Genomic DNA, 27,650 nt, shown 5'->3' on the forward strand with positions numbered 1-27,650 from the left:
AGTTCTGGAAACAAAACTAAGCTTTTCGATTCGGTGGAGGAACTCTAAGCGGTTTCTGCTATTGTGCTCGCTTTATAGTTTAAACTTCAGAATTAGCCCCAAAGAAATTGGAATTCTTGTGCGCTACTGACTGCAGAGGGTCAAATAATTCTGGACCTTGGGTTGTGTGTATTTTTTCCTTCGTAAGGACAGCATGTGGGATATTTAGCTGCTCAGCGAGCTATGCTTATCTGCCCGGAGAGCAATTAAGGACTGCGGCTTTCTGCTTTCTTTCTGTGTAGATTTTTATATCAGGACGGCAGTAAGGTGATAAGTCATTAACTCGGAAAACGTTCCAAGTTATCGTTCAGGAAGTAGAGAGTTTGGTTTGGTTGTTTGTTGTTTTCTGTTCTGGAATGTCCAGAGAATACAATAGTGTACTTTCCTCCCTAACTCTAAAAAATACTTCATATTCTAGTTTGAACAATCAGTATGGTTGGCGGCATAGAAATCCCGCTCCACTTTAAAAGTGACCAGTAAACAGCAGTAAGGAAACTCTTCTGTAGCTCATCCATGTATGCTTCGCATGGTATCAGCCTTGCTTTACTTACTTTCGTGGGTAAAATCTGGATGAATTCTTTACGGATACAGCCCACAGCATGAGTTTGCCTTCCTTCACCCTGGCTGGGAGAAGCAACTTTCCTTTTTCCTCTTCAATTTTTTTTCCTTCCGTGCTGATTTGATTCCAGCGCTTATCCACATCTCTCTGATAAGCACAGTTTGATTTCTAGCTAATTGTGGCAGCGTTGTTCATTATTTATGAGTGTCATTGTCAGAATCCATTTGGAAGTCTGACTGAGATAAAGCTGATTCCAACTTCTTTTTTTTTTTTTTTTTTGGTTTTTCGAGACAGGGTTTCTCTGTGGCTTTGGAGCCTGTCCTGGAACTAGCTCTTGTAGACCAGGCTGGTCTCGAACTCACAGAGATCCGCCTACCTCTGCCTCCCAAGTGCTGGGATTAAAGGCGTGCGCCCGGCCCTGATTCCAACTTCTGATATGACCATGGCAATAAAACAATTAACCACACTAGTTTAAATGTGCCGGGCCAGGAGGGGGCTAATATCTTTACAACCAAATATTTACTAGATTGTGTCTTGTGTTTGATTTATTTCCTAGAATATTCAACATGCCATTTTATCACAAATAATTTATAATACCCTCTCTTAAAAATATAATGTAGATTTCTCATAACAGCAAATTAACACTAAAATATTCATGTAAATCCATAAGATGGAAGTGGGAAAATTAAGACCATGAGTCATATAAATACTTAATATTCATAAAAGATTTGGAAAAGAAGCTGTGTTTAAATCAGTCTTTTTCTCTTACTCTTCCTTTTATGTATTTGATTCTGGAGGTGCCTATGTCTGGGGCCCTCTTATACAGGCAAGATGTAAAACTGGGTGAGCCTTGCCTTCTCTGGATATTCTACAACCAAGCAGGATTCAAATTCTCCTTATCCACAGAGTAATAAAATACTGAAATCCACAAAACAAATACAAGTTGGGAAGAGTCATTAATACTTGAGGTCTTTCTAAAGTGTCACCCAATTTAAACACTTTTGCTTTAAGTGATTGCCGTGCCATGAGTTTTATTATGCTCAATTTATTAGTGAAGGCTTGCGGAGTTCACAGCCGTTTATTTTCAGGGAACCTGATTGTATCATTAATTTTTAAAAACGTATCACTCCCACTTCCTTTGTAGAGTGCGCTGGACTTGGAAAACTCCAGTTCACTTTGGTCAATCCAGATGTTTCCAGGTGTTTCTTAAAAGCAAGACATCTAGGAAAATAGATATGCAATGCATGGTGATAATTTTCAAAGTATTACACTTCTGAGTGTTGAGGTGCACACGCCCATACCCACACAGACATGCACACACATAAAGATGTACACACACATCTACACATGCACACACATGCATATGTATGCACACACGATGCACACATGCACATGTGCACGCGCATGCACAAACATCTACACACACATAGGGAGAGAGAGAGAAAGGAAGAGAGAGAGTGAGAGAGAGACATTTATATTGCTTTTTGAGTTAAAGTGAGAAGATACAATTAAAATGACCAACTCCTGTTTCTACTTAAGCAGTAGCTTATTACCCTGAGGTAAACTTTTTTTTCACCCAAAGAAGTAACATGTAAGTGGAAAAAAGATCCCATAGTTAGGATCAAAACTAGGACAGATGGCCATTTCTGTTGCTTCACAGTCGGCTAAGCCAAATTCTGCCATCAGAAACCAGTTTTTCCGTCTGTGTTAGGTTTTCATGGTTGAGCCATGAATCCATCTCTGGAGGTGCCTATGGGTTGAAGTTGACAAAAGCACTCTGAGCGGAAGTCCACATCCAGTTCGCTGGGCCTCCTCCCTCCCTGTAGTTGCATCCACTTGACCATATGTCCCGCAAAGCTGGCGCAAACCCCTGGTGCCGGGAGCGGGAAAGCCTGGACAATCGAGTGCTTCTTTCAGGGAAGTTTTCTTTGTTGAAAGAAAATAAAGTAATAGAAACTAAACCGCGGGACTCTTATACTTACTAGTTGTTGTCTCTCTTTCCCCCTAATTAGGACAGAATTTTACCCTAAGGCAGTTAGGCGTGTGTGAGTCCGCAACCCGAAGAGGAGTGGCATTCTGTGCAGAAATGGGGCTCCCTCACAGAGGTTACTCCATCAGTGCAGGGTCAGATGCTGACACGGAAAACGGAGCAGTGATGTCCCCAGAGCATGCCATGAGACTTTGGGGCAGGGGGGTCAAATCGGGCCGCAGTTCCTGCCTGTCAAGCCGGTCCAACTCAGCCCTCACCCTGACAGACACAGAACATGAGAACAAGTCGGACAGTGAGAGCGGTAAGTTGTATTGTTTACTTTCCTATGTTGGCGATTCGTGCTTCCGTATTCCGGTTGACTGTGATTCATGTTTTCCTTCCATGCTTTCTCTTTCTTGTCTTTTCTTTTTGTGTTAAGGTGGTAGGGCCCAAGAAATTCTTGTAAACGGTGTGGGGACCTGTCCCCTGGTGTATGGTGGGATCAATATTTGATGTCAAATTATTAAATTTGTGCAAACTCTGTATGGTGTGTTAGATATGGTTTTTGGAAAAACAGCTTGTATACAGGAGCAGGGGAAAGAAAAGACTAAGTCTGACTTATATTGGCTCATGTCACCTGTTAGCTTTTGTGGACTAGTGTTGGTAATGTTTTCCCTGGAGTGAGCTTGCAATCAGAGATGTCTTAGCAGATTCCTCTTGAAGATATCTCAAAGAAGTCTCAGGGCTCAACTGATTGAAGAGCAAATTTGGTCATGCTTTAAACTTCCTGGCTTATGAGAGCAATTGAAATCTTGGTAAAGGGTGGGTATGTGGCCTTTGATGTCTTTGGGAACTGGATTACTGTGCAATTAAGTCCACATACAAAAAAATTGGATTTAAGGGTGTCTAAACAGCAGCTTTGCCTGGTCTAAAAAATTTCATTATAAATTACTGGTACTTATGTCCTACTGCCGGTGTGGAGTAATAATATAAAAAACTGTATGCAATAATAAATTGAAAAGAAAACTTAATATTTTAGTAAGTCAGTACTGCTAAGAAGAATTGGAACAATGGCACCAACACAGAGACAATTAAAAACGAAATCTCTCCAGCTTTTAATATTAGGTGTGTGCTTCTCCTTCAGTCTGTTATTAGTGCAGTGTCTATCCTATACATCAAACAGCAAAGAGAAAATTAAACCAGAAGAATTGCAGGATGTGTGAAAAGGAAGATGATTGTTTATTAATAATGTTTCACCTTTATTATTTATTGAGCATCTTTCTCAGCTTTGGTATATAACAGGAGCACAGATCTGTGCTTAGTTTTCAGTGTCAGCTGAAATATAGCATGACTCGGTGCTCCCTCCTGTTGCCTAGGCATTTCCTTGCTATTCATGGGACGAAGAAGTTTCATTTCAATCACTGGAAACAATTTATTTTATGTAGAATCCTCTAATGCGTTAATCCAAAGTGAAGCTAAATTGCCAACAGCCGCTCGGTATCTTCCTGTTGGAAGTACGAGTCCTCCATGGTATCCAGCTTTATTCCAACACCATCAATAGGAAACGGAAGATTCTGTCTCACAAAATGAATGTTAGAATCATGCAGCCAACATTTCCCTCAGCCAGTCCATTCACCTCAGTACTGTCTGTGTTTACATCAGTTTTCATAGCGGATAGAGAAGTCACTAACCTTAAATACTTATAATTTGAAATGAATATTGCTTCATGCACTTCACATGAGACTCCTTGAGCAACTACAGGTGTATGCTCAGGTGCTGCATTTGACCTCCTTATTTTCATCATTACACGACAAAATATTACATAAAAGACAGTGCATGCAGATACTACATTTCATTCTTGTTATCTGAATCATAAACCATCTATTCAATGTTTTACATGGATTCAACTTACCTTTTTCACTCCAAATCTTTGTGGCACAAATTTATTTTATATTAGCTAATTATGTATTAATTTTATTATTTTTAGTTATGTATCATGGCAGAAGGGAAGGGCCTGCTCACAGAAAGAAGGAAAGTGAAGGAAAGCCATACCTTCACTCCCCCCAACGGCAGTTAGGAAATGCCATCCAGACCTTCCCGTGGAGCTCTGGACAATTGGCAGCACTTGCTGAAGGTAAACAGGTCAGCTAAGAGCACAGAAGAAAGTGTCAAAAGCAATATTTTTTAAGTTAACCAGTGGCGACTTCAAGTTGGGCTTACTCTTTCCTCAAGATCTGGTTGTGATTGCTTTTTAAACAACATTTTGGTGGTCTGAGGATCCTCGATGAGGTCCCTTGGAGGAAGGACACAAGAGGAAATGAATTGATTGAGGTTATCAGCGTGAAACCTGGCCATTTTGTGTCTTTCATATGTGTATCCATAAGAATATGTCAGGTTCATTTGTTTGTTCTGAAATTTCAATGATTACTCAGAAGGAGCAAAAAGTCATTAACTGATTACATTTACTTCTAAGGAAGAGCATTTCTCTGAGGTATGTAGCAGCGTTTAGAATTATGGGTTGTAAAATCAAATAAGGGTAATAAAGACTTCTTTTTGCCCTGATACAAAAAAAAATGTGCGTTTTCCCCCCTCCTTGGCTATTTTAAGGTAAGAATTAAAATCTGTAATTATATACAGGTCATTTAAAATTTTTTATTTATTTCATGTGTATGGATGCTTTGCATGCGTGTATGTCTGTGAGCCACATGTGTGCTTGGAACCTGTAGAGGAAAGAAGAAGGCATCGTCGGATTCCCTAGAACTGGAGTGGCAGGTGGTCGTGAGTTCCTATGTGGGTGCTGGGGATCAAACCTGGATCCTCTGGAAGAGCAGATGATGATCATAGTCACAGGGCTCTCTCTCCTGCCCTAGATGAGTCCTCTTCATACCCTTATCAACAATATCCTCAGAACTGTATTTTTGCTTTCACTACTACCTTTAGTCAAATCTTTCTAACATAAAGTTTAAAAAACATCTCTATTCTGCTCTCCTTGGGATTTTAATTTACTCTAACTTTGACAGAGTATTGATCTTCCACTTACATTTCATTGATTCCTCAGTTATTCATTATCCAATTGTATTCGTCTTGTACTGGCTTTAGATATCGGGCAAAGTCCTTAATGTGCCCATGCACGCGCAGGCGTGTGTGTGTGTGTGTGTGTTTGTGTATGCGTGCATTGTGTACGTGTGTGTGTGTGTATGTGCAATATTTTACAATATAAAGAGGAGAACATGGAAGACTTAAGTAAAATAATTCGTCATAATGACACCATAAGGGACCAAGATATGGCTGCATTTTCATTGACTTTAACGTGGGAGTTCCCACTGCCCATTTCATCAATGGGAAGACTGTGAATGAGGCTGCTTTCCCTCGGAAAAGATGTTTGTACAGCTATCCAAAGCTGAGTGCCTGTCATTCTAGCATAACTCCAAAGAAAAGTTAAGTCACTAAAGGGAAGCAGATTTCATGTATTTGTTGGCAAAGAGTTCACATTACGAGGTGCTAGAGCCACTGTGAGGTTGATGCGCCTTGGATGGCCGGAGCATCCCATGTGAGTAACAACCATGGGACCACGCCACACGCTCACTGTTGGAAGAGATCACAGATTCAGAGCAAGGGAGAATGTGTTGTTGTTTTTTATCTCTTTTCTTTTTCTAAACTAACTTTTCATCAGCCGTGAGAATTTGCCGTTCCAGAGAAAGGGGAGAAAAAAAAAATCAGTCTATGATGCTTTCCATGGAATTCCAAACTTGGGATATGAGAGAAAGCCTTTCTTGGTAGAACTGGCGTCTGTGGGAGCAATCCTTATTATATGTTAGCTGCCTGGCAAACTAGCGCGCACTGGATGGTGGTGATCTGTGACCCCCCCATTACCAGAGACTCCAACATGAAAGCCCTTGAAAGGTTACGAAATGAATGCAATGGGTACCCGAATCAAAGGTAGAATTACCCGTGGTTTTGGATCGTTTTTGGCTTCTTTACTCCCTCTGATGTGTGGTTGAAAGACCCCTGACCTAATTCTCACTAATCTAATCTTGATTCTGGATGCCTATCTAAATGTCAGGAACAAAGGACTTGGCGGTGTTTTCAAAACATCCATCTTTTTGGCTTAAAAATGTTCTCATGTACATCGCTTCCCAGCATTAGCAGCAGGCCTTACATTTAATCTTAATTGGTTAACAGTGTGGTGTGGCAGACGCTGCCAGAGTGAAGACCTCAGCTCTCAGGGTTCTGATCCTCTTCACATCTGCCCCACATCCTTGACCACTGTTGTCTGCGTCACTCGTCCTGCCAGCACTTTATACCATGCCTGCTACTTGGTCAGCTAAACTGCCAGCGGGTTTTTTTGGGGGGAGGGTCCCTAATCTCACTTTTTCTTGTCCTGTCGATCTCTTAGTGTTCCTTGGGAGGGGGGTGATGTTTAATTGGAGTTTAACCAAAGGATGGTGCTCAGTGTCAGGCCGCCCAGGAGGAGGTGGCCTTACTTTCTGCGTCACCATGACTCAAGGCCTAGAGAGTCCTCCCGGAGGGCTTCTTATTGGCCCCTGGGTCTCCCAGTTCTGGGACCTAGGGCAAGTCACTTAACCTTTTTGTGTTATGCTGTCTACCTGGGTAAAACTGAAGTAACAGGGAGCCATGCATAGCTCATTGGGATAAGACAGTGTTGGGCTTAAGTGGATTTGGATTGCGGTCAGGACTTGGATATAAGTGAGTGTGTGATGTTTTTATTTACAGAGATGGAAAATCATATCCTTAAGTGATGATGAGAATTAAACCAAATGAGCAGTATCAAGTATCTGCCTAGCTTTGGTTCACAGTAAATGATCCTCCCTGTCATTCCTGCTTCCAATCCACCTCTCCCTTCCTCTCCCGCTTTAGACCATAGTCACGTATGTATAGGGTCTTGTAAGAAGAGGAAAGACAAGACTTGGGGTCTCCTCTGATGATTCGCAGAGTCTGTAATTTCTGTCACCATTTACTGACTTTCTTATTTTCTTTCAAAACCCCACATCCTTTTCAATTTACTGTAATTAAATGAACGTGCATTGAATGGCGCTGATAATTAGTCTGATGGCTATAGACTTCAAAGGCTTCAGCCTGCTCCTTCCCCTCCTGGCCAAAGGAAATTTCAAAAGTAGTGTTTCCCTCAAAGGCAAGTTCCTTAGACAGCCAGTCAATTAAAAGACCATTTAACTGATGCTCTCTGGTTCACACAATAAAATAAATCATTCCCACAAGACTCCATTTCTCACCTAGTGTCTTAGCAATGCACCCATCACAGGACCCCGCTAAAGCCACACTAATTGTGTGTGATACCAAAGTATTAAGGGCTAATTGGACTCGCAATGAGAGCGTAACTTTAAAGTAGGGTCTTTGTTAGGTAGAAGATACTTGCTTTGCACAGCTAAAAAAAAGACATTTCGGGGAACCAGTTTTACTTGTCCTTTGAAATGGGAATTTTAAAAGTCAACTTCCTGTATGGAAAGAGAACATCTAAAAGTTGAGTTACTGTACTATAAGTTGGAAAATAGGTATGTCCCTTAAACAGATTTAATAAGCCATTATTATGATACTGTTTATATCATCTCTCAGTAGAGATTTTGAGCTGCTTTGCAATTTAAATTACTATTTGGGGCCAGTTTTGTTTTAGAAGAGTTTTGGAGAAACTACTAGTGGCCTTGCAGGAGGCTGTGATGTCACCAACCTGTGATGCCGTGAGTAGCAGGGATGCTCTTGGCACACAGGGAATAGTATTGGGATTTTCTGAAGATAATTCTAAGGCAGATGCAGGTTTTCTTCACTAGACTGATTCCATTCCTCCATCTTTTCTCACCCGCATCCTTTGGAGAGGAAATTGGTTGGGAGAATTGAGATGGAATTCCCTTGCTGTATGAAATAAATGCCGTTTTCCGTGTTATTTTAATTGTGTGAGATCCTGTTACACATACGAAGTTATAGCTTGAATGCAAATTCCATTGGGGGCTCTGATCTGCAGTGTAGTGGTCAGTGCTGGCAGGCTCTACCATTGCAAATTCTATTTTCCGTTTTATGTAAGGGCTCTAGAATGTCACAAACAGCTAACAGAGTATGCTGGGTGCTCACTAAATCAAGCTCAGAGTTAGGGTGCTGCTTTGCCAGATAGACTCCAATTGTTTCCAGTGCACGAAATAATTGAATATTCTGGGTGTGTCTGCATTTATAATTTCAACTGCAACTTGCCAAGCTCTGGCCAAAAGCTATCATTTTCATTTAAGAATGAATGTTCTCATTTCATGAGAGGGTTTAAGTCACTCTTGGGAAGAGAAGTAATGACTCAAGTAAGATTTAGAAATATGCCAGGTGTGGTGGCAAACACCTTTAACCCCAGTACTGGAGAGGCAGAGGCAGGTGGATCTCCAACACCCACACAGACACACACAACACACACAGACACACATACATGGGATTATAAAGACATACTATAATCGCTATTACTTAAATATTTGCATATGCTTATATATTCCCATCCAATAGAGATTTTCAGGAAACTGTATTGTGACTTATTATTTCTGTTAAACTCATTTTATATTCTACATGATTTCGTTAAAAAGAAATCGTGTAGGAGATAAACTCCTTGTCTTTAAATTCGAAGCCTTCTTGTGGTGGCAGAGTTAAAAATCAAAGCAAAGCACATATTAAAACTGATGATGTATGCTATTTTGATTTTTGAATGTGTTTTTGATATCCTTGAGAAATCCCAGTGGTAGCAGTAAAATTGTTTTAATTAATGAATTCAGTGGTAGTGAATGCTGAATCAGGTTTATGGGTATAATTATCACTGAAATAGAAAAAATAAATGTTAGAGTCATAGAAGCTCGGTTTATTTGCCATTTTGAGTGTAGTCAAGTGTTTGAAGAGCAACTAGCTACTTTTTTGTGTGCTATTTAGAGAATAATCTTCTCAAGGCAAGGCGTAGTAATTCTGTTTATTAATATCACAGACATGCAATATTCTATGTGAAAATCTACATTATCTGGTGATGAGTCTGGATGAGCTGATTTTACTATACTCTGATTTTCTTAAGTGCATTGGTTGACTTGAGATGGTTTTGCTGTAATGAGTAGTCTGTACATAAAATAAATGTAATAAGCATTTGAATGCATACTGAAAGAGATGCAAATGCATATACACTTGCAAAAGGAGCAATTAAGAATGCCTGATGACTGTTACCTTGACTTTAAATATTATTATTTTGAGTCACACAGAAACTGCAAATTGAATTAAGTCAAGATGTGACTTATTGATTCCATTTCTTATTTAGCGACTACATCTTCACTCAATGAATAATAAATGCTGACTGTTGTACCGAGTGTTGGAAAGAAAAAGTGAGTAAGATGTAGTTCTTGACCTCTAGAAGCTCCCAGCCTAGTTAGACAAATAGACATGTAGACATGTAATAGGATTTTAATACGGTAAGTGTTGGGACAACAAAATCTGCGAAGCCAATGTCAGCACAGAATAGATGGTGGCCGGGAAGGACAAGAGCAGGAGAGGAGAGACCATTTCATAAAGAATGGGGCAAATGGCATCCAAAATGGTTTAAAAGTCCAAGACAGATAAAACAATGAAGGAAAATGTGTCCTGGCTAGTGTTATATGCATTTGACACCAGCTAGAGTCATTTTGGAAGAGGGAAAGCCCCAACTGAAAAAATGCCTGCACCAGATTGGCCTGTGGGCAAGCCTGTGGTATATTTATTTGCTTGGTGATGGATGTGAGAGGGCCCAGCTCACTGTGGTTTGTGCCACCCCCTGGACTGGTGATCCTGGGTGCTATAAGACAGCAGGCTGAGCAAGTCATGAGGAACAAGCCAATAAGCAGCACCCCTCCATGGCTTCTGCATCAGCTCCCACCTTCAGGTCCCTGCCCTGTGTGACTGCCTGCACTGATTTCCTTCTGTGATAGACTGATGGGGAACTGTACGTTAAAATCAACCCATTCTTCCCCAAGTTACTTTTGATCATGGTGTTTTAGTGCAGCAATAGAAACCAGGATTCAGACAGCACGGGGAACCTCTAAGAAGTGTTCCTAAAGTACCACGTTGTTTGGTTCCTGTGCTGCTTTGAATGAGAATGCTTCCCAGAAACTCAAATATTTAAACATGTGGTCCCTAGTTAGTGTTGGTAGGCTTACGAGGCATGCTCTTGTTGAATGAAGTAGTCACAGTCACCGCGGGGCAGGCTTTGACATTTCAAAGCCATGGGCTATTGCCCGCTTGCTCTCTCTGCTTCCTACTTGTGGTTCAAGATGTGAGCTCTCAGCTTCCAGCTCCAGCTCTCACACCTCTGCTCAGCCATAATAGACATTTATCCCTCTGGAGCCATAAACCCAAATAGACCCCTTCTCTCACTTGCCTTGGTTGTAGTAGTTATTGCATCAATAGAAAAGTAATCTAGTGCCTGTAACCTGTGAGAACTGAGACGGTACCTGTAGCCTCCGCACATGGAAAGAGCTGCTTTGTGGAATGTGGACCAGATTCTGAATGTGGGAAAGAAGCTGCTGCTGCGTGAATGAATAAAGCATAGACTCCGAGGCTGCAGTGTTTCAGATGAGGTTCGTCCACCTGATGGTTCATGTTCTGGAAGCTTCTGCCTCAAGGCTGCAGTGCTGATAAGATGGGGGTAGAATCTTTAAAGAGATGAACGTAGGGAAGATGGCTGGGTCACTCGATCTTGTTATAAAGAGGGGATACCTGCTTTCTTAGTTCTAGCTCTTCAGGCAGGAAAGGAGACTCGTTCAATCAAAAGGATCAACATTGCATGATCTGGGGAAAGGGGAATATTTAGAAAGGCAGTCATAATGTCAACTGTGTTGCCACGTGCCTATAAAGCAGCATGTTTAGAAAGAAGCGGCAGGAGAATTGTATGTTTGAGGCCACCGTGAGCTACGTTATCGGAATCTGTCATCAGGCAAAAGTTGCAACAGATATATATTATATTTATTATATTTTATGATATATAATAAAAAGACTATATTCTCTAGCGTGAGATGCAGGGAATAAGGTTTTAATGTCAATTGGGAGTTACAGAATGTTGTTTGTGACGAAATTAGCCATTTCATGGGCATGTTGAAATTGAGGTTCTCGTGGAATCGTAACATTTAGCAACCTACTGACCAGTCGTATTTTCCTATATAATATGTATATTATGTACATGTAAATGACTGTAAATCTATAATTCAGATAGAATTCATCATCTGCAAAGATCCAGGGAAAGAATTCAGCTTTTGGCCTGTAAACCAACAGACTGCACAAAGAAGAGGCCCCAAAGCTAGAACCTCTATTTATTTAAATATCCCCAATATTTAATTCAAAGATGTAGAAGGACCAATGAAAGAAACCAAGAGGGATTGTCCACTGTGGCCTAAACAAAAACAAAAAAGAAGCAAAACTAATTCCCAGAGTGGGGGTGTGATCCCTAGACTCATGGTCATAGAGCAGCCAGCCACAGATAGTGCCAAAGAGAGCCTTCTGGCGGGAGGGGAAATCGCAATTGCCATCAACTTTCTCAGGTCGGGAGCAACGTCAAAGCTTCGTCAAGGTTCCTGCAAACAGAAGCTGTCCTTCTCAGAGCTGGATTTAGCAAGGAAAGGGGAGCTAGGCTGACATCTCCTAGGGGAGGGCGGTGCAGGAGAAGGAATCCCCACACACACCCTGTAACATTTCAGCCTCTTTCTAGGAAAGGAAAGAGAAATGAAGTAGGTGGAGGTGGGGGTGGTGGAAGAGGTGAAGGTGAACATGAGCAGTGAATGTCACCTCAAGGGTCCAGAACCGGAAGTTCACCTAGGGTATAGGCTTAGATACCTCAGCTCCGCAAGGCTTGAGATATTTGTCTTGGTGTGTATAATTATATCGATGTTTGCTATAAAAAAAAAAGATACTTTTCTGTTTATTTTGCGTGACAATACATAGAGAAAGTGATGGTATCTGCTGGACTTGAGACTCTGTGTTATCCAAAGATTTAGGGGGAAAGTACATCTTTATGGAAAACTGCTATTTTCTTTTAATTAGTTCTATGTAGCTATATAACTACCGTCACATGTGCAGAGAAAATGGGCAACATTGGTTTTGGTGCCTGGACTTGGGGACTTTGGTGGTGTTTCCCTAGGTATGTAGAGTTCTTATTCTTTGTAACCACCACTGGGTTTGTATGATTTTAGATTTTAATTTTAAGAAAATGTCCTTGAGGCCAAGCCATATTTACACACACACACACACACACACACACACACACACACACACACCACGAGATGAGAACCAATAAGCTCACTTCCACAAACAACTAAAATTAGACCATTAAAGAAACAGAATGGTGATTACTGTTTGAACACTGCAAATTTGGGAGGTGATGGCTTTGAGAAACAATCATTGGAACTAAATTTCTCAAAACCCGAGTGATCAAGGCAGAGGAATCTAGTGTTTTGAATTGCTTCTACGCAATGCTAAAGTTCAAAAAGAGATCTTAAAATTTTGACATATAGCAGATGGAGAATCCCAAGGGATTTGAACATGCTTGAACAAAATGTCAGTTACTTCCGAAAACAAGCCTGAGCCATTTCCTTATAATGGATCGTGTCTTGGGTTTCTCTGTCTGGAGTACCAGCACGGAGAAGGCAGAGCACAAACTGTGCTTGTAGGTGAGCTGGGCAGTTCAGAGGAGCCTATTTAGAGTGCAGGGTTTCTGATAATCCCTAGGGAATTGGAAAGCATTAACCACTATTTATAATGTCTGAATAACCCAAGTTAATGATTGTATGTGACAGACATGATAAAAGTGGAACCATAAATGAATTTGAGAATAAAACATTATGACTTCTAAAATTCACCCCATTAATCTATTTTGCTTGCTTAGCCTGACCTGGTCATTAGACAGGAGAGAGATATGCGATATTTTAATTAGTCCCTGTTCTGTATTTACATGTTTTCCCCTTTATACTTTTTCTTCTTTGAGATTATAATTATAACATTTCTCCCTTTCCTTTCCTCCACCCAAACCCTTTTATGCCCCTCCCCAGTCGCCTTCAAATGCACAGGCTCTATTTCATTCACTGTTATTGCATGGGTTAGAGAGGTAGCTCAATGGTTTAGAGCGTATTATTCTTCCAAGGGACGTGAGTTCAATCCCTAGCACCTACACCAGGTTGCTTATAACCACTTATAATGCCAGCTCAAAGAAATGACATCTTCTTCTGGCTTTCGTTGGCACCTGTGTACAGACAGACAGACAGATGCATACACACGATTAAAATAAATAAAATAGATCAAGGACATCTTTGAACACAAACAAGAGAGAAAATTTCAGTTTTCCTGTTGAGCTAAGGTCCTCCCTGGGATTAGAGGCCCCTCTACAGCCAACTGTTTCCATGATAAGGTTTATCATAATTTACTGATGACTCCCCACTCCACTTGGCCAGTCATGTTGTTTGAATTTTGACCACTGTAAGTTACATGTGGGAAGGCAGTGAGCAGATGTCCAAATGATTAAAAAACATATCACTCAGGAGGGACAAGTTCTAAAGATCTGTTATACAGAGTGGGCACTGCAGCTAGTGACAATATATTCTATTCGTGAAAAATGACATTTAAGATATTCCGTATGTGATTAGCTTGATTTACTCATTCTAAAATGTATATAATTTAAAATATCATGTATTTTATAGACTTAATATATATATAACATATTTATTGTTAGCTTACATATATAAATAAATTAATTAGAACAACTTAATTATTTTGTAATTGCTAGATTCATTCCTAAGTCTTTGTTCTTAATCCTGCTATTACTATCAAATAAGTTCTTGGAGCCAAAGACAATGAAATTTAAGGTTTTTTATTTACTCTGTCAAGATGACCTGGAAAACAAATTTCTCAACTCCTGTCATCAGCATGGGAAATTGGATTTTCCCATAAGGCATTGACAGTGTTCCCTGATTAAATTTTTGGCCATTTGGTAGATGAAACTGTCTCACTATTTGTTTCAGCTTATATTTATTTTATACAATGTGCTGACTATCTTTTCCTATATGTGTACTGTTCACACGAGTGCATGGTTTTGTATTCTTTTGAGCATTCTCAATTATGCCTTTATTATTCTTTACCTACCAAAAACTGAAGGTAAAGGCATCAGAGCATAGACTGCATTTTCCCCTGTGTGTGTGATCATCATGGCTCAGGTGCAGCAGGCCGTTCATACATAGGCCTCTTGTTCACTGTGGGCTTTCTCCTCACGGACATGTGCAGAAGTCTCACAGTGATGAGGAACAGTGACTCCAACTCCAAGCAGAAAGGAATTTAGCTTTTAACAGATCTAGGGGACCCGAGACTGCACAATTCTGCCTTCTGTCAACAACCGCACACTAATTACCAGAGAGGTTCGAGTTACAAAGAAAATCTGTGTTTAATCCAACTCAGAACAGACGGCTCATTTCCGAAACGTTTCTGTAGCCTTATTAAATAAATGAAAACCCTAAAGCAGGCAAGAGTTAGATCTCTACCATTAATGCATAGCTGTCGGAAAAGACCCGCAATGTGTGTGTGTGTATGTGTGTGTGTGTGTGTCTACTCATAAATGGATATAGACAAGGGTTGGTGTAGTTCTTTTCCTTATTAAGTTAGAAGTGGTTTGTGTATAAGATGATCTTATTAATCTGTTTTGTCTCTGTGAATATTTAGAAGGTAATGCCTTGCAAATGTTTTTTTTTAATTTCTTATCACTTCTGATATTTTTTTGATATGAAAAGTTTATAAGAAATACTTAAATATACCCATTTTAATGATACTTGTGGCTTCCTTTAGCTTGGAAATAGTCAACTTTTCAAACCTGATGCATCTTTTTAAACATTTAATATATTTCAATTTTTAATGTGTCGTGCGGTGTAGTAATTTATTTTCTATCTATTCAGTCCACTTTTGTCAATGTCATTCAATTTAATTAGGGAATACTTGATGATGTCTAAGTGAAAAGTCAATTCAGAGTTTTGTTGTTAACTTTGAGAAAAGATGAAATAGAATTGCCAAGATCTGTAAATAGTTTGAAGATGCTAAATTCTGGTTTGGTAGTTTCTTAACAGTCTTATAGAACCAACTATAATCTGCATTTGTGATAATTCACAATTGTTCACTCACTGTAATTTATAACCTTTAAAATACATAGTAAAAGCAGCATATGTAATAGATTTATGGACATTAGATGTCGTGTCAAAAGTGGTTATTCAAATCTATTTTATGTTGGTAAATATTTTTAAATAATGTATTAAGTATATTTTTGAATATTCTTATATTAAAGATTTTGAGAGATTTTTTTTAAGGAACAATATATTTTTTAAGTTAAGCTGTCTGGGCTTAGAGATGCTGGGCTGTTCAAAGATGAGGCAGTTAGAAGGCAGGGCAGGCAGATGAAACACCTTGCTGAACTACGCACGGGAGTGAGAGAGTAACAAAGAGGCAGAAACAGAAAGGTTTTCCAGACTTGTTAAGCCTGAGCAGGATGTGAGAAGGTAGTAGTGCAGTAAGTAGTATATGCTCATTCAAAAAATAACAGACAGACAGACAGACAGATGCTTGGAAAGGATAGGGGAAGTTGCTTTACCTTTGTAAGAAAACTTCCAGATCTGGAAGAGTCTTTTGGGGAAGCAACAGGAAATTAATATTGATAGTTAACTTGGCTGTAGTGGCATATGCCTTTAATCCCAGTACTAGGGAAGTTGAGGCAAGCAGTTCTTAGTGAATTGGAAGGCAGCCCGACCTATACATTGAGTTCTAGGCCAGCCAGGGCTACACAGTGAGTCCCTGTCTCAGAAAGCAAACAAACAAACAAACAAATCCAACAAGCACAAAAAAGTCGGTAACTTAAAAGCTGGGACAAATGAAATCTTCCAAATCTGGGACAAATGACTACAGGTGTCATGGGAAAGGCCTCGTATTGTCCTGGTGTGTGGCCCTGTGCCATTTATGTCCTTCATAATGTCCTAGTGTGTAGTCCTGTGCAATCCACATCCTTCATGCTGTCCTGGTGTGTGGCCCTGTGCAGTGCATGTCCTTGTACAGACTTGGCACATGACAAATGCTGACTGGAATTTGGAATTGGGAAGCCAAGTTCTGCTGTGACTCAAGAGGGTGACATAAGCAATGAAGAGGAAGATGTATGAGTGGGGCTTTACAATGTGTAAGGAGAGGAAGGAGGTAAGGATGACTCCTAGCTTTGACAGAAAATCGTAGGAAGATAATGCAACTGTAGGGAAAAAAATAAAGGCCAGTAAAGTAATACTTGAAACATTGTCACCTGAATAATAATGGCGTAAGGTCACAGTAGATGAGAAAGTCACACCAAAGTCCATGTAACAGTATACAGATACGAAAATTTTACAAGACAACAGACATAAATGAGCATAAAGAAACGATCACCGTTTAATTGTGGAACCGGACCAACAGTGTACAACAGCAGATCCAGTTAGATTCTAGAGAAAGCTATGTCTCCACGTTTCTCAAGTCATCCCTCAGAACGGGCCACTCTGTGACCACTCGACATCTAGTAAGAAGATCACCACAGCCCTTCACTTCACCTCTGCAGAAGCCAATACCCTAATGTATGCGTGCCGTCATCTCCCGTTAGAATGAGAACCTAGGGATTGCAGAGCAGAACCCGAGACCGTTTTGTTCCTGTGTATTTTATTTGCTTTCCATCAGGACTCAAAGCAGCCATAGCCCAGATTTTCCTGTGCAAAATTATGGAGTAGATCCTATTCCCTTTCTACGCGAGAGTCACAAACAGTGAGTTATGTAGGTGACTTGTGCAGGGTGCCTAAGACGTCCTCACACTGCCAAGTGTCCTTTGGTCTCATGAAGACTGACAAAGGACTGTGACCTCAATAGTTCAAGTCAGCAGTTGCACTGAAAGGTCTACAGTTGCCTTGGGGCTGTCATCTTGTGTAGATTTGAATTCAACTCCTATTTTGTTTTAGAGTAGTCAGAGATGCATACAGAGAGTCAGAGCAGAGCACCTTCTGTGGAGTGTTGTACTTTCTCCTGTGCCACCCAAACTCAGCTCTTGCTAAGGCACGAGAACCAAAAGGAGAGCTGCTCACAAGCGAGTGAGATAATGACCACTTTCTTCCACGTCTTAAGTAATTTGTGTAGTTAAATTGGCAACTGTCAGGCAAGACTTATTTTCCTGGAAAAAAAAAAAAACAGGAGAGGATTTGGAGCTTCAGTTAATGCTTTCTATAAGATATATTTCTGTTTTTAATTGAATTCTTTTAGCATTTCATACCTGAATACTGTACTTATACTATCTTCACCCCTCTCTCCTCCCATGTCCTACCTCCAACCCCCTCTCAAACTCATGCCTTTTTCTTCTGGAATTAGCATTCTATGTATGCAGACATAGATACATACACAGAGTTCATTTATGTACCTGTGTTTATGAGTGATGACCGGGAATTAGATAACCTACCATGAGACTCATTCCTGGAGAAAACTGGTCCTTCCTCACTCAGAAGTCACAGATTGCCTATAGCTGTTTGACTAGAGGAGGGGCTTTGGAAATTTCCCCATCTGCGTTGGCATACGGACTGGTATTACCAGGTCTTTATGCGGGTCTTGTTCAGGCAACCCTGTAATTGAGCTCTCATGGGTACAGCATCTTGCTGTCATGGGTACAGCATCTCGCTGTCATGGGTACAGCATCTCTGTCATGTCTAGAAGACACTCCCTAGCAGCAGACATCCTGGCTCCTGACTCTTATACTCTTTCCACCCCTTCTTCCTTGACGTTTTCCAAACCTTAGGTCAAGAGTTGTATTGTATATTATCCCAACTCATGCTAGGCATTCAACTGTTACTCATTCCTGTATTTTGAGCAATTGTAGTAGCCCTTATTTTTGCTGGAGGAAAGAATCTTCTTTGTTGAGGGTGAGATGTAACTTCTGTGAAGATTTCATGGTTTCATTTTTAACTGCCACTAAATAGAATCCCATTGGGTCCATGTACCACTTCTTCATTGTCCATTTGCCCATTGAATGACATCTGGTCTGTTGCCACTTCCTGGAATGGCAGTGAACACGGCCAAGCAAGTGTCTCTGTAGTAGGGTACTGGGTCCTATGGACACGTATGTGCCAAGGAGTGGTATGGTGGGGTCTTTCGACCCATGTGTGTTTTGTCGCTTTTAAGTTGCTTTACTACGCATTTTGTCACAGTCACAGAAAAGCAACTAACACGCCCACCACAGCGGACCCTCTAGAATGGAATGCCCCATAATCCATGCAGTAAGCGGACGCAGTTCTCCTCAGAGAAGTGACATTTCAGTGAGACAGAAAGAGGTTTGTGTTTGTCATGTACGTCACAATAAGCTTCCACGAGACTGAATTTACTTTACACTCCCTAGTTTAAATCATTGTCTCACTGCATTAAGAAAGGATTTTTATAAGCACAATGGTTTAAGTCAATTGGAAACATTAAAATTAATTCACTGTTTTTACCCACAGTCTTTGAATATGATGCCCTTCGAACTGTATCTTCTTGTAAAACCATTTTTAAAATGTGTTACCTTTGTGGAAGATACAAATCTAACTTTGCCAAGGTTTTCTTGAGGATATACCTCAAGAGGGAGTCAGCGTAGGTCAAGATGGGTTAAGTCGAGGTGTGATGATTAAGAAGGAAAAATCTCATATGCTAGCTACCGTGGTAGGAAATTCAGGTTGAATTTTGCATCAGTGAAGCATAATCTAAGTTTCTTTTGTTTCTGTGTCTCTACGTACATGGTGCTTGTGCAGAATGGCACTATGACCTTTGCATTAATGCAGTAGTGATAATAATCTACCAAGTCTTATCTTTCATTTGTTCTAACTTCCCAGCCACATTTCCAGGTCATCTCAGACTTCTCAAGTTCATATGTCCTAATGCTAATGGCTTTTCTCAGGTAAATATTTTTAAAAAAACTATACTATTTTCTATGTCTAGAAAGCGTGTTTAGTGGCCTACACAGAAAGTTCCTAGCTGGACACTGTCACAGTACTCCAGGTACTCCAGCTAGCAGATAAATGCCAAGGCTCTGACATTGTCCAAATACTTCAGTCACTTATTTCTTCTTTTCTGAGACAGGATCTCATGTAGTGTAAACTGTCCTTGATCTCTCTGTGTGGCTAAGGGTGACCTTAAATTTCTGATCCCCCTATTTCTGTCTCCTGTGTAGTCAGTTACAGGCATGCACTGCCACCCCCAATTCATGCTGTGTTGAGGATCGAACCCAGGGCCTCTTGCACACACACACACACACACACACGAGGCAAGCACAATCAATACTGGTAAGCCTCGTCCTTAGTTTAGTCAACCTTTAAAAAGAACAAACACAAAAACATAATCTAGCCTATTTCAGAAGAAAATGAACTCAGGAACATTTTTTTCTTCCTCTTTCAGGAACTTTTCAAAGAAAGATTAACTGTGGAACATACTGTTTTATTTAACTGTGGACATACTTGATTTCCATACATGATTCATTTCTACTCCAAATTTCCTCACATATTATTACCAGTAACTTTCTTGAGATATTACAGGCTCTCAAAACACAATCTGGCTCCGTTTATTATTTTTCTGGGAGAATATTCATGCAATAATCAGTTTGTTTCTAGGAGAATGATGCCTGAAAATCAGCTCTTCTTTATGCTTCTAAGGAACGTGCCAGATGATTGTCGTTCCTAATCCAAAGCCTGGCGTTAGTTATCTTGCTGGACTGTGAGATGTTAGTCATCTTTCTCGCATGGAGGTCTGACAACATACTGCAGAAATGGATAGCGTGGCTTTTCAGAATTAGAAGTATCTGGGTTCACTTCGAAAACTTCCCAGGCTTTTTACCCTCATTTATTGGTTTGAAGTGGAGAAATCTGATCCTTGGGCTTCGTGTCATTATTCTCTGGCACTGGAGAAGTGAGTCTGTGATCCTTGTTTACTCAAAACACACTATCGGCCTGATATGGGTTCCTTCATAAGCAGATCCTACATCAAGCCTGAGCCTTTTTCATTCAGCTTCCTCTCAGTTCAGCTCATGTCTCCTTCATTTTGGGAGACATCAAAATTTGTCCCCTCCTTAAGCCATCGAAGCCTCAGAGAGCAATGACATTTGCCGGTGAGCCTGTTGACCTGCGTTTTTGTCACTTTGTGATCACACTTGTGTGAATGCACACACAAAGACACACACACCTACATACACATCATAAAAAAGCTAAACAATCATATAACTAAATATATAATATTCTCCTTAAGGTCTCCCACACACAAGTCCATACTCCATACTTGTACCAGCCTTCTATCCAATATGTATGTGTGTGTGTGTGTGTGTGTGTGTGTGTGTGTGTATGTATATTTGGATTTTCAAGACAGGGTTTCTCTGTAGCTATTGGTGCCTGTCCTGAAATTAGCTCTCATACACCAGGCTGGCCTCGAACTAACAGAGATCCGCCTGCCCTACCTCCCAAGTGCTGGGATTAAGGGCATGCACCACAACTGCCTGGCCTATTCCACCTTTTTAAAAACAGGACATATAATGAAATTATTCCTAACATTAAAAAAGGTGGTGTTATTAGCATATATATCATCCATAAACGTGTGATTGATTCTACAATCTTTATATATGCATACAATGTATTTTTATCGTATTTGTCCCCATTGCCCTTTCTAGCCTCACTCCAGACAGTCTTCTTATCAAACAGTCTCGTTCTACTTTGATGTCTTTCTTTGGAGGCAATAAACTAGTAAGTTTCACCGAGGTCACTTACAGGAACATGGATAAAGGGTTATTTATAGGTGCACGGGTCATTTACCAGTGACTGCAACCATTAGCTCCTTATAAACCCTCAGAGAGGGGTGTGGCTTTGTGAGCTCCACGACAGAAGGCCGTTGGGCCCAATTTTGTGAAGTCTTGGGCAAGTAATCATAACCAAAGCACTTTAATATCTCTGATGTATCTGAACACTGTATCAGAAACAACAAACATGATCCACATCCTCAAAACCTGTTTCCCAGGATCACGTTAGCTTTGGTGGCCCTCTTATCCGACTTCAAGCTAAGTTTCGACATCTTCTTTCTGTAACATTAAAAAATGTCTGCCATCCTGTTTTCTCCTCCCTTTTGATTTTGCCCAGGTATTTCTTTGTAATTTCAACTTCTATGTTTTTTACAATTTTCCACAAAATTATTTTAGATGACTGGATAAGAATTTTCTCAACTTTCCTCATATATATTCCCAATGTAATAAATTGCCTTTAATGTTTAATATCCTATCCATTTTACAATTATCTGACCCTCTGATACCATCATCCTAAGTTTCTTTGAAACTGGTGTGTTGAAATACATATTTCTTTTACTTTAGAATTCTTAGGTATTAAATACTTACTTGAAGGGGTGATTCAGTAGCTTTTAAATCGTATTCCTCCCACCTTGAAAGCCAGTTCATATTTAAAAAGATACAGATAGATGCAAAAAATGGTTGGAAAGCCACTCCTTGGACACTATATTTTTGTTGATATCTGTTTTAAAATTCATACTTGAGAATATATTATTTTAGTTTGTAACTTAAGGTGTTATATAGGTAAATTAACAAAAATAGCTCGTTATCCTTTGCCCATGCACGTTCAGAGAAGTTGCTATTCCTGGAGAATAGGAGGGTAGCTTATCTTATTGTAGCCTACATTTTTCTCCCTAATGGGTATAAATCATTAGGAATAAATTGTGTCTGTCATTGAAACCAGTAATTGGTGACATTTTCTTGTCACTATGGGATTATAAATAACAGCGATATATATCCTGTCAACAGATTCATTATGTTTTGAAAAACATAAACCTGTAGTCTGTTTCTTTTAACTGTATTTTGCATATTTTTCATATTAAGTATGACACTGACATCTTCAGATTTTTTTTGAAATAATTCTGACAGGAGTTTGGGTTATTAATAACTCCTAATTATTTTATTATGCATTAAATATATTTTGTTTATATTTCTTCTGTGGTTTATCTTCTTCCCAGCGCATGTTGTTTGCAAGCAGATGTTTGATAATTATCAATTAACAGATAGTCATTTTTAAAAGCAAAACCTGCAAACCTAAGTCTTTCAGTATACCACAACACAACTCAAGATACAAGGTAATTATAAAACAAAGACCTTAATTTTTCATTTACATAGGAAATAGTGGTTACCCATCTCATGCCGAAGAAGACATTACAATGGACCACATCCCACAGCCACTGGCATTACTGATTATTAAATGTGTGAATATCTTTATGGCTCAAGTGGCCAGTTACCCATTACATCTCACTGGAAGTGTGGGCAACATCTCTCATTTTCAGTGGCTTTCTTGGTGTCTTAAAACTCTCATTTTTTTTTTCTTCATCTTTAAAATCATGACAGAAAAATCCTCTGCTGGCCAATAATACGAGCCTAGGAAGTGACCCCAATCTGTCTTCCTCGAAATCTTTATCAGTCTTGTGCTAGAAGTCTCTGGACCATGACTTAGAGCTCAGCATCTTGCCTCCTCCCTAGGACCATTTGGGAAGCTTTTGGAACCTGTCCCTGCTGAGCAGATATCTTCTGAATGCTCTTTGGCTATCCTTCGGGCAATGCTACATTTTTGAAATGTATTTCAATATGTTCAATTCAAGTAAATCTGAAATTTATTTTATATTCTCATTTCATAAAGACATTGTTACCCATTTTTATTCCTTCATAACATGCAAGGTGATTGTCTGTGACTTTTCAAAGACCTCACGGCTGAAAAGTGAAGTCTATGGGGCTAGAACTAACTCTTTGAAGATCTACAGGCAGGTGTGCACCTTGGACCTCTTTAGTCACGTGGCTTTATTACTAAAGATTTCTGCCTTTGTTTTTCATTTTTCCAGCCATCATTCAGATTTCCCTTTACCCTCTGAAGGTTAGTCCTGCTAGCATTTGGTTACTCGTGGAGTCACAATAATTTCTTCGTTTGTCCTGTGTTAGCTGCCCGGTAAGCTCGCTTTTGAGTTCTCCTCTTTCCTCATTGGCCATCTGAAGCATGGTCAAAGCCTTTTCTCCTGTTTCTCACCTGAAATCATATTATCATCTAACGCTAAAATAGGAGTTGTAGCCTAAACATATTCTCTCTCCTTCACAGTGGAAAATTCTTAAAATTTTCAAGCATAAACTTCTGTAAATTTTAAAACACAATAAACCTGCATGGTGGCTTTCATTACACATCTGTTGCATCATGGCAATCATAGTAATTTACCAAAGTGAGCTCAATTTTCTATTTTTCCTTCCCATTATTTACTAATCACTTCCAAAATCTTTCTCAGTGTACTCCTTTGCTTTACTCCCCTATTTGAAATCTTTCCGTGGTCAAATTCTTACATCAAGAGCAAACCATTTATTATTTATTTATTGAAAACGCTCCTGAATCTTGGGTAAATAGATATATGAGGACATTCAAATTTCTGCTCTTCTCCTATTCCTTCCTTTCTTCTAGAAATTTTTATTTCTTCTTCATTTCTCTTGACCTCTCCAGACTTGCTCCGTTTCCCAGAAGAGTCTAGAAGAGAGTCCAGTCAAACTACACAGAAAGACTTGTGTTTCCGAAGCTCTCTTTCGTGTTATTTAAATACTAAATTGTATGACTCCCTGGTTATTTTTTTTTCTTGAGTTTGATGATGAAGACATTAAAATGGACCCTGTCATACTGCCCATCCCGTAAGTAAGCCATGTGGTTCTTTTCGTTTTGCTTTGATCATCATTGCTGACAACCTGCAGAAGTCCTCTGACAACCGTTAGTGATCAAACTGTTTCCAATCTTTCAAAGGTCCACTTAAGCATCTCTTTCATTCAGTTGTTCTTGTAATCCAAAGGGCAACTAAAGTGGCTCAGCCCTAAATTCCCATACGATTACCCCTGGTTTCTAAGGCATTCTGCATTTAAGGTATTATTTTGGAAATATCTGTATCTTGGGGAGGGGAGGGGAGAATCAAGTTCTTAAGCCTATTCTGCATGATGCATGACGCATGTCTGAAGCAGATAACCAATTGAATATTTTAACAACTAGGGGTTAGGGTCCTAAGTGCACGCTAAGCATGCACAAAACCTCTGGTTCAATAAGCAGCAGCAAAATATAAATGAATAAAATTAAAATTCAGTCACCGAATTAACGTAGATGAATGGGAGAAATGCTCACGGACTGAGGCACGGTATCGAAGAACGTAGGAGGGGTCAATACAAACAAATCTTAGCCCTATACAGTCAAATCATTTCATTTTCTTTGTGAAGAAATAGATATGTGTATAGTCAACACTCCTTATGAAGCCCTTCATGTTGAGGACATGTTTTTAAATCAGCTCTGTGACGGGAAAATGAATGCGTTGACTTCCATGACATACTGTTTTAATTAGAATTCAGACCATTTGTGCCTGCCCGTTATGGTTTCTCCTTATTTGCATCCAGCAGATTGTCTTTCCGAGATGATTTATCCACACGCATAACGTGAAATGTTAAACATTAAATTTATTGCACACTGTCATTATATTTTAAAATTGTTTTCATAATCTTGAGTACTTTAACATGTCACACGTTCTTATACACATAATTTACGTCGAGAATTTCTTCAGCAAGGTCTGCACTGTCATCGGGAGCACTTTAGAAATCAATGCCGTAGAATACTACACAGAGAAAAATATTTCCCTAAGTACCCCCTGGTGTTCCCATTAATTTGTTTAGTATCAAGGTCTTTATTAGGACTATAGTTGCTAATGTAAGCCTGTAATAAACACAGCATAATTGAATTTTCAATATTTTGTCACCTGGGAATAATTTTCTTACAAGGCCTCTGCTCTGTCTTCCCACTAAGTGCCAGCAGTTACTCACCGTTGCCACAAATGTCACCCAATGTCACAAAGGTATCCACATGATGGCATCTTGTTTAGAGATACCATGTAAAGCTATTGGTGCTTGCCTCCATTTGAAATAGCACTGGAAATGCAGTAACTGTAACGGGTCAGTGTGATTTGAACAAAAACATTGACGCCTCCGCTGAGATCTATTTGGGAAGAGTGGGGGGCCAACTTCCGAGGTCACTGCAGGAACCTCTCCTGACGGAATGCTGTTTCAGAGTCAAATTGCTTTATTTCTATCGGCCTCTGATTAGTCAGGACTTATAATTATATTATATTGTGCCATCTAATTCTGACAATGTCCTGCCAGATATAAACAGAGGCAGTAACAGTTGTCTATGCTAGACACAGATGGACTCGTCCAAAAAGTGAAATACCTTTGGCCTTTGTGGGAGCCACATAGCCAGACCTGAGTACGCCGCACTTCTAGTCTCAAGGTATCTAGCTAGAATAATCTGGATTTATCCTGTTGTCCCTGTGTCACCAACACAGCCTCCTTACACTGTTCAAAATGTCTTGATTTAATCATGTTGGTGTATGGTCATCCGTTCTAAAACCTATCTTTAGTTTAGTACCTCTTCTGTCTCCTAGACAACTGGGCTAATGAGATGTATGGACCAATTAAAACAATTGTGTTTTTTTGATTTAGAAAGCCAACACTTCACCTTCTTTGCAAAAACTCTCCAAATCAATTATCTCAGCACATAAAATCACAATCAGTTTTAATCAACTCTTTTAATTGTCTGCTTGTTTATGATGCACTATGTATAAAACAAGCCACAGAAGAGATTTTCCCAGGGAGCCTTCTCCACAGTTGCAAGCAAGTGGAACCTAGGACACTGGCATGTTACTGTCGGGTCCTGTGTGTGACCACCCAGGTGATCACAGCAACCAGGTTGTATCGCGGGGTCACGGGGCAGCACATATGTGAGTCAGATGGAGCGAAAATGAAGGAAATGAGAACTGTAATCTCAGGTCTGCACTACCGAAGCACCGTACTCTGCATATTCTGTGAGCGTCCTCAGAAAGGCAGTGAGCTCCGGAAACTGCTCTTCCCTCCATACCAGTGAGGAAGCTAAGGCCAAGGGAGAGTAATCTCTACATCCGTGACCCCCACATGTGCCATCATGCAGACCTCATGATGAGCCGAACTCGTTCTCAGTTCTTATGGAAGCTGCTTCAGTTTGCGAGTATCTCTATAACGGTCTCATGTCGGTATCTTAATCCCCATATTCATATGGGGGTAATTGGAATTTTATGAGGCCACGAGAGCGGGTCCCACATGATGGCATTAGTGACTTTATAAGTTGGGGGCTTCCCTGTTTTATCCTGTGATACCTTCTACCATGTAACCAAGCAAGCCCCTCACCAGATGAAGAGGCCATGCTCAAGTCTTCATAACTATAAGCCAAATGAACCTCAATGTCTCATAAATTATCCAGCCCCAGGTATGTTGTTATAGCAACAGAAGATACTAAGGAGCATACAGATCTCATGGAAAAACAGATATTGTACAGGAAAACCACAAGACTGTGTAACCACAGCCCAAGGAAAAGATCTGACTTTTGAGAGAATGAATAGCTAGGTTAGATGAGGATCAGGGGTAAGGGGAAAGTCTGGAGACAGGATAAGGCTGACCCTGAGAGGTCACTATGAGTATGGACGGTAAAATTGAGAGGAGGCCTCTTGGGAAAGAAGAGTAAGAAAAAAAAAAAAAAACCAACTCAGAAAAGCAGGTTCTAAGGGGATCATACAGATCCTGGAGAGGAAACTTACAGAATTGGGGTAAAAGGGAAGAAAGAGAAACTTTATATAAATTTGAATTTTAAAAGAAATTGAATTAAAAAAAATGTCTTTTGGGTTCTAGAAACTATTTCCTTTCAAAATGGCAATGGACAGCCATGAAAGGCTAATTCTCCCCTCCCCACAACACCCCCATCATATTTGTTTTGAGTTCTGTTCTTGGAGAAAACCCAGTGCCAGTGCCATTCATACCGTAAGTCCATGCTCTGGCCATGATCCACACTCTCCCAGGCCCAGAAAAAAAGTTTTGAACACATAAATATGTGAACCAGCTCGTTCATCCAGGATGACAGAGCCAACAAGCTGAAGAGCTGGACTTGAACTTAGGCCAATCAGACCTTGGAGCTT

General features: G+C 40.0%; 1 protein-coding gene across 8 annotated transcripts in view; it reads left to right on the top strand.

Annotated features, from left to right (window-relative positions):
- The window catches only part of Tenm3 (teneurin transmembrane protein 3), a 707,864-nt gene that overhangs the window by 284,647 nt on the left and 395,567 nt on the right, over nt 1–27,650 (top strand). For 5 of the 8 annotated variants that reach the window (XM_057752171.1, XM_057752173.1, XM_057752172.1 and 2 more), the window contains exon 3: nt 2,611–2,889. The exons of the other annotated variants lie outside the window; for them this stretch is intronic. In XM_057752171.1, the coding sequence (XP_057608154.1) occupies nt 2,611–2,889 (279 nt within the window). The remainder of the gene's footprint in view (nt 1–2,610; nt 2,890–27,650) is intronic. 8 annotated transcript variants of the gene reach the window in all.

The sequence above is a fragment of the Chionomys nivalis genome, chromosome 20, assembly GCF_950005125.1.
Source record: "Chionomys nivalis chromosome 20, mChiNiv1.1, whole genome shotgun sequence".
NCBI lineage: Eukaryota > Metazoa > Chordata > Mammalia > Rodentia > Cricetidae > Chionomys > Chionomys nivalis.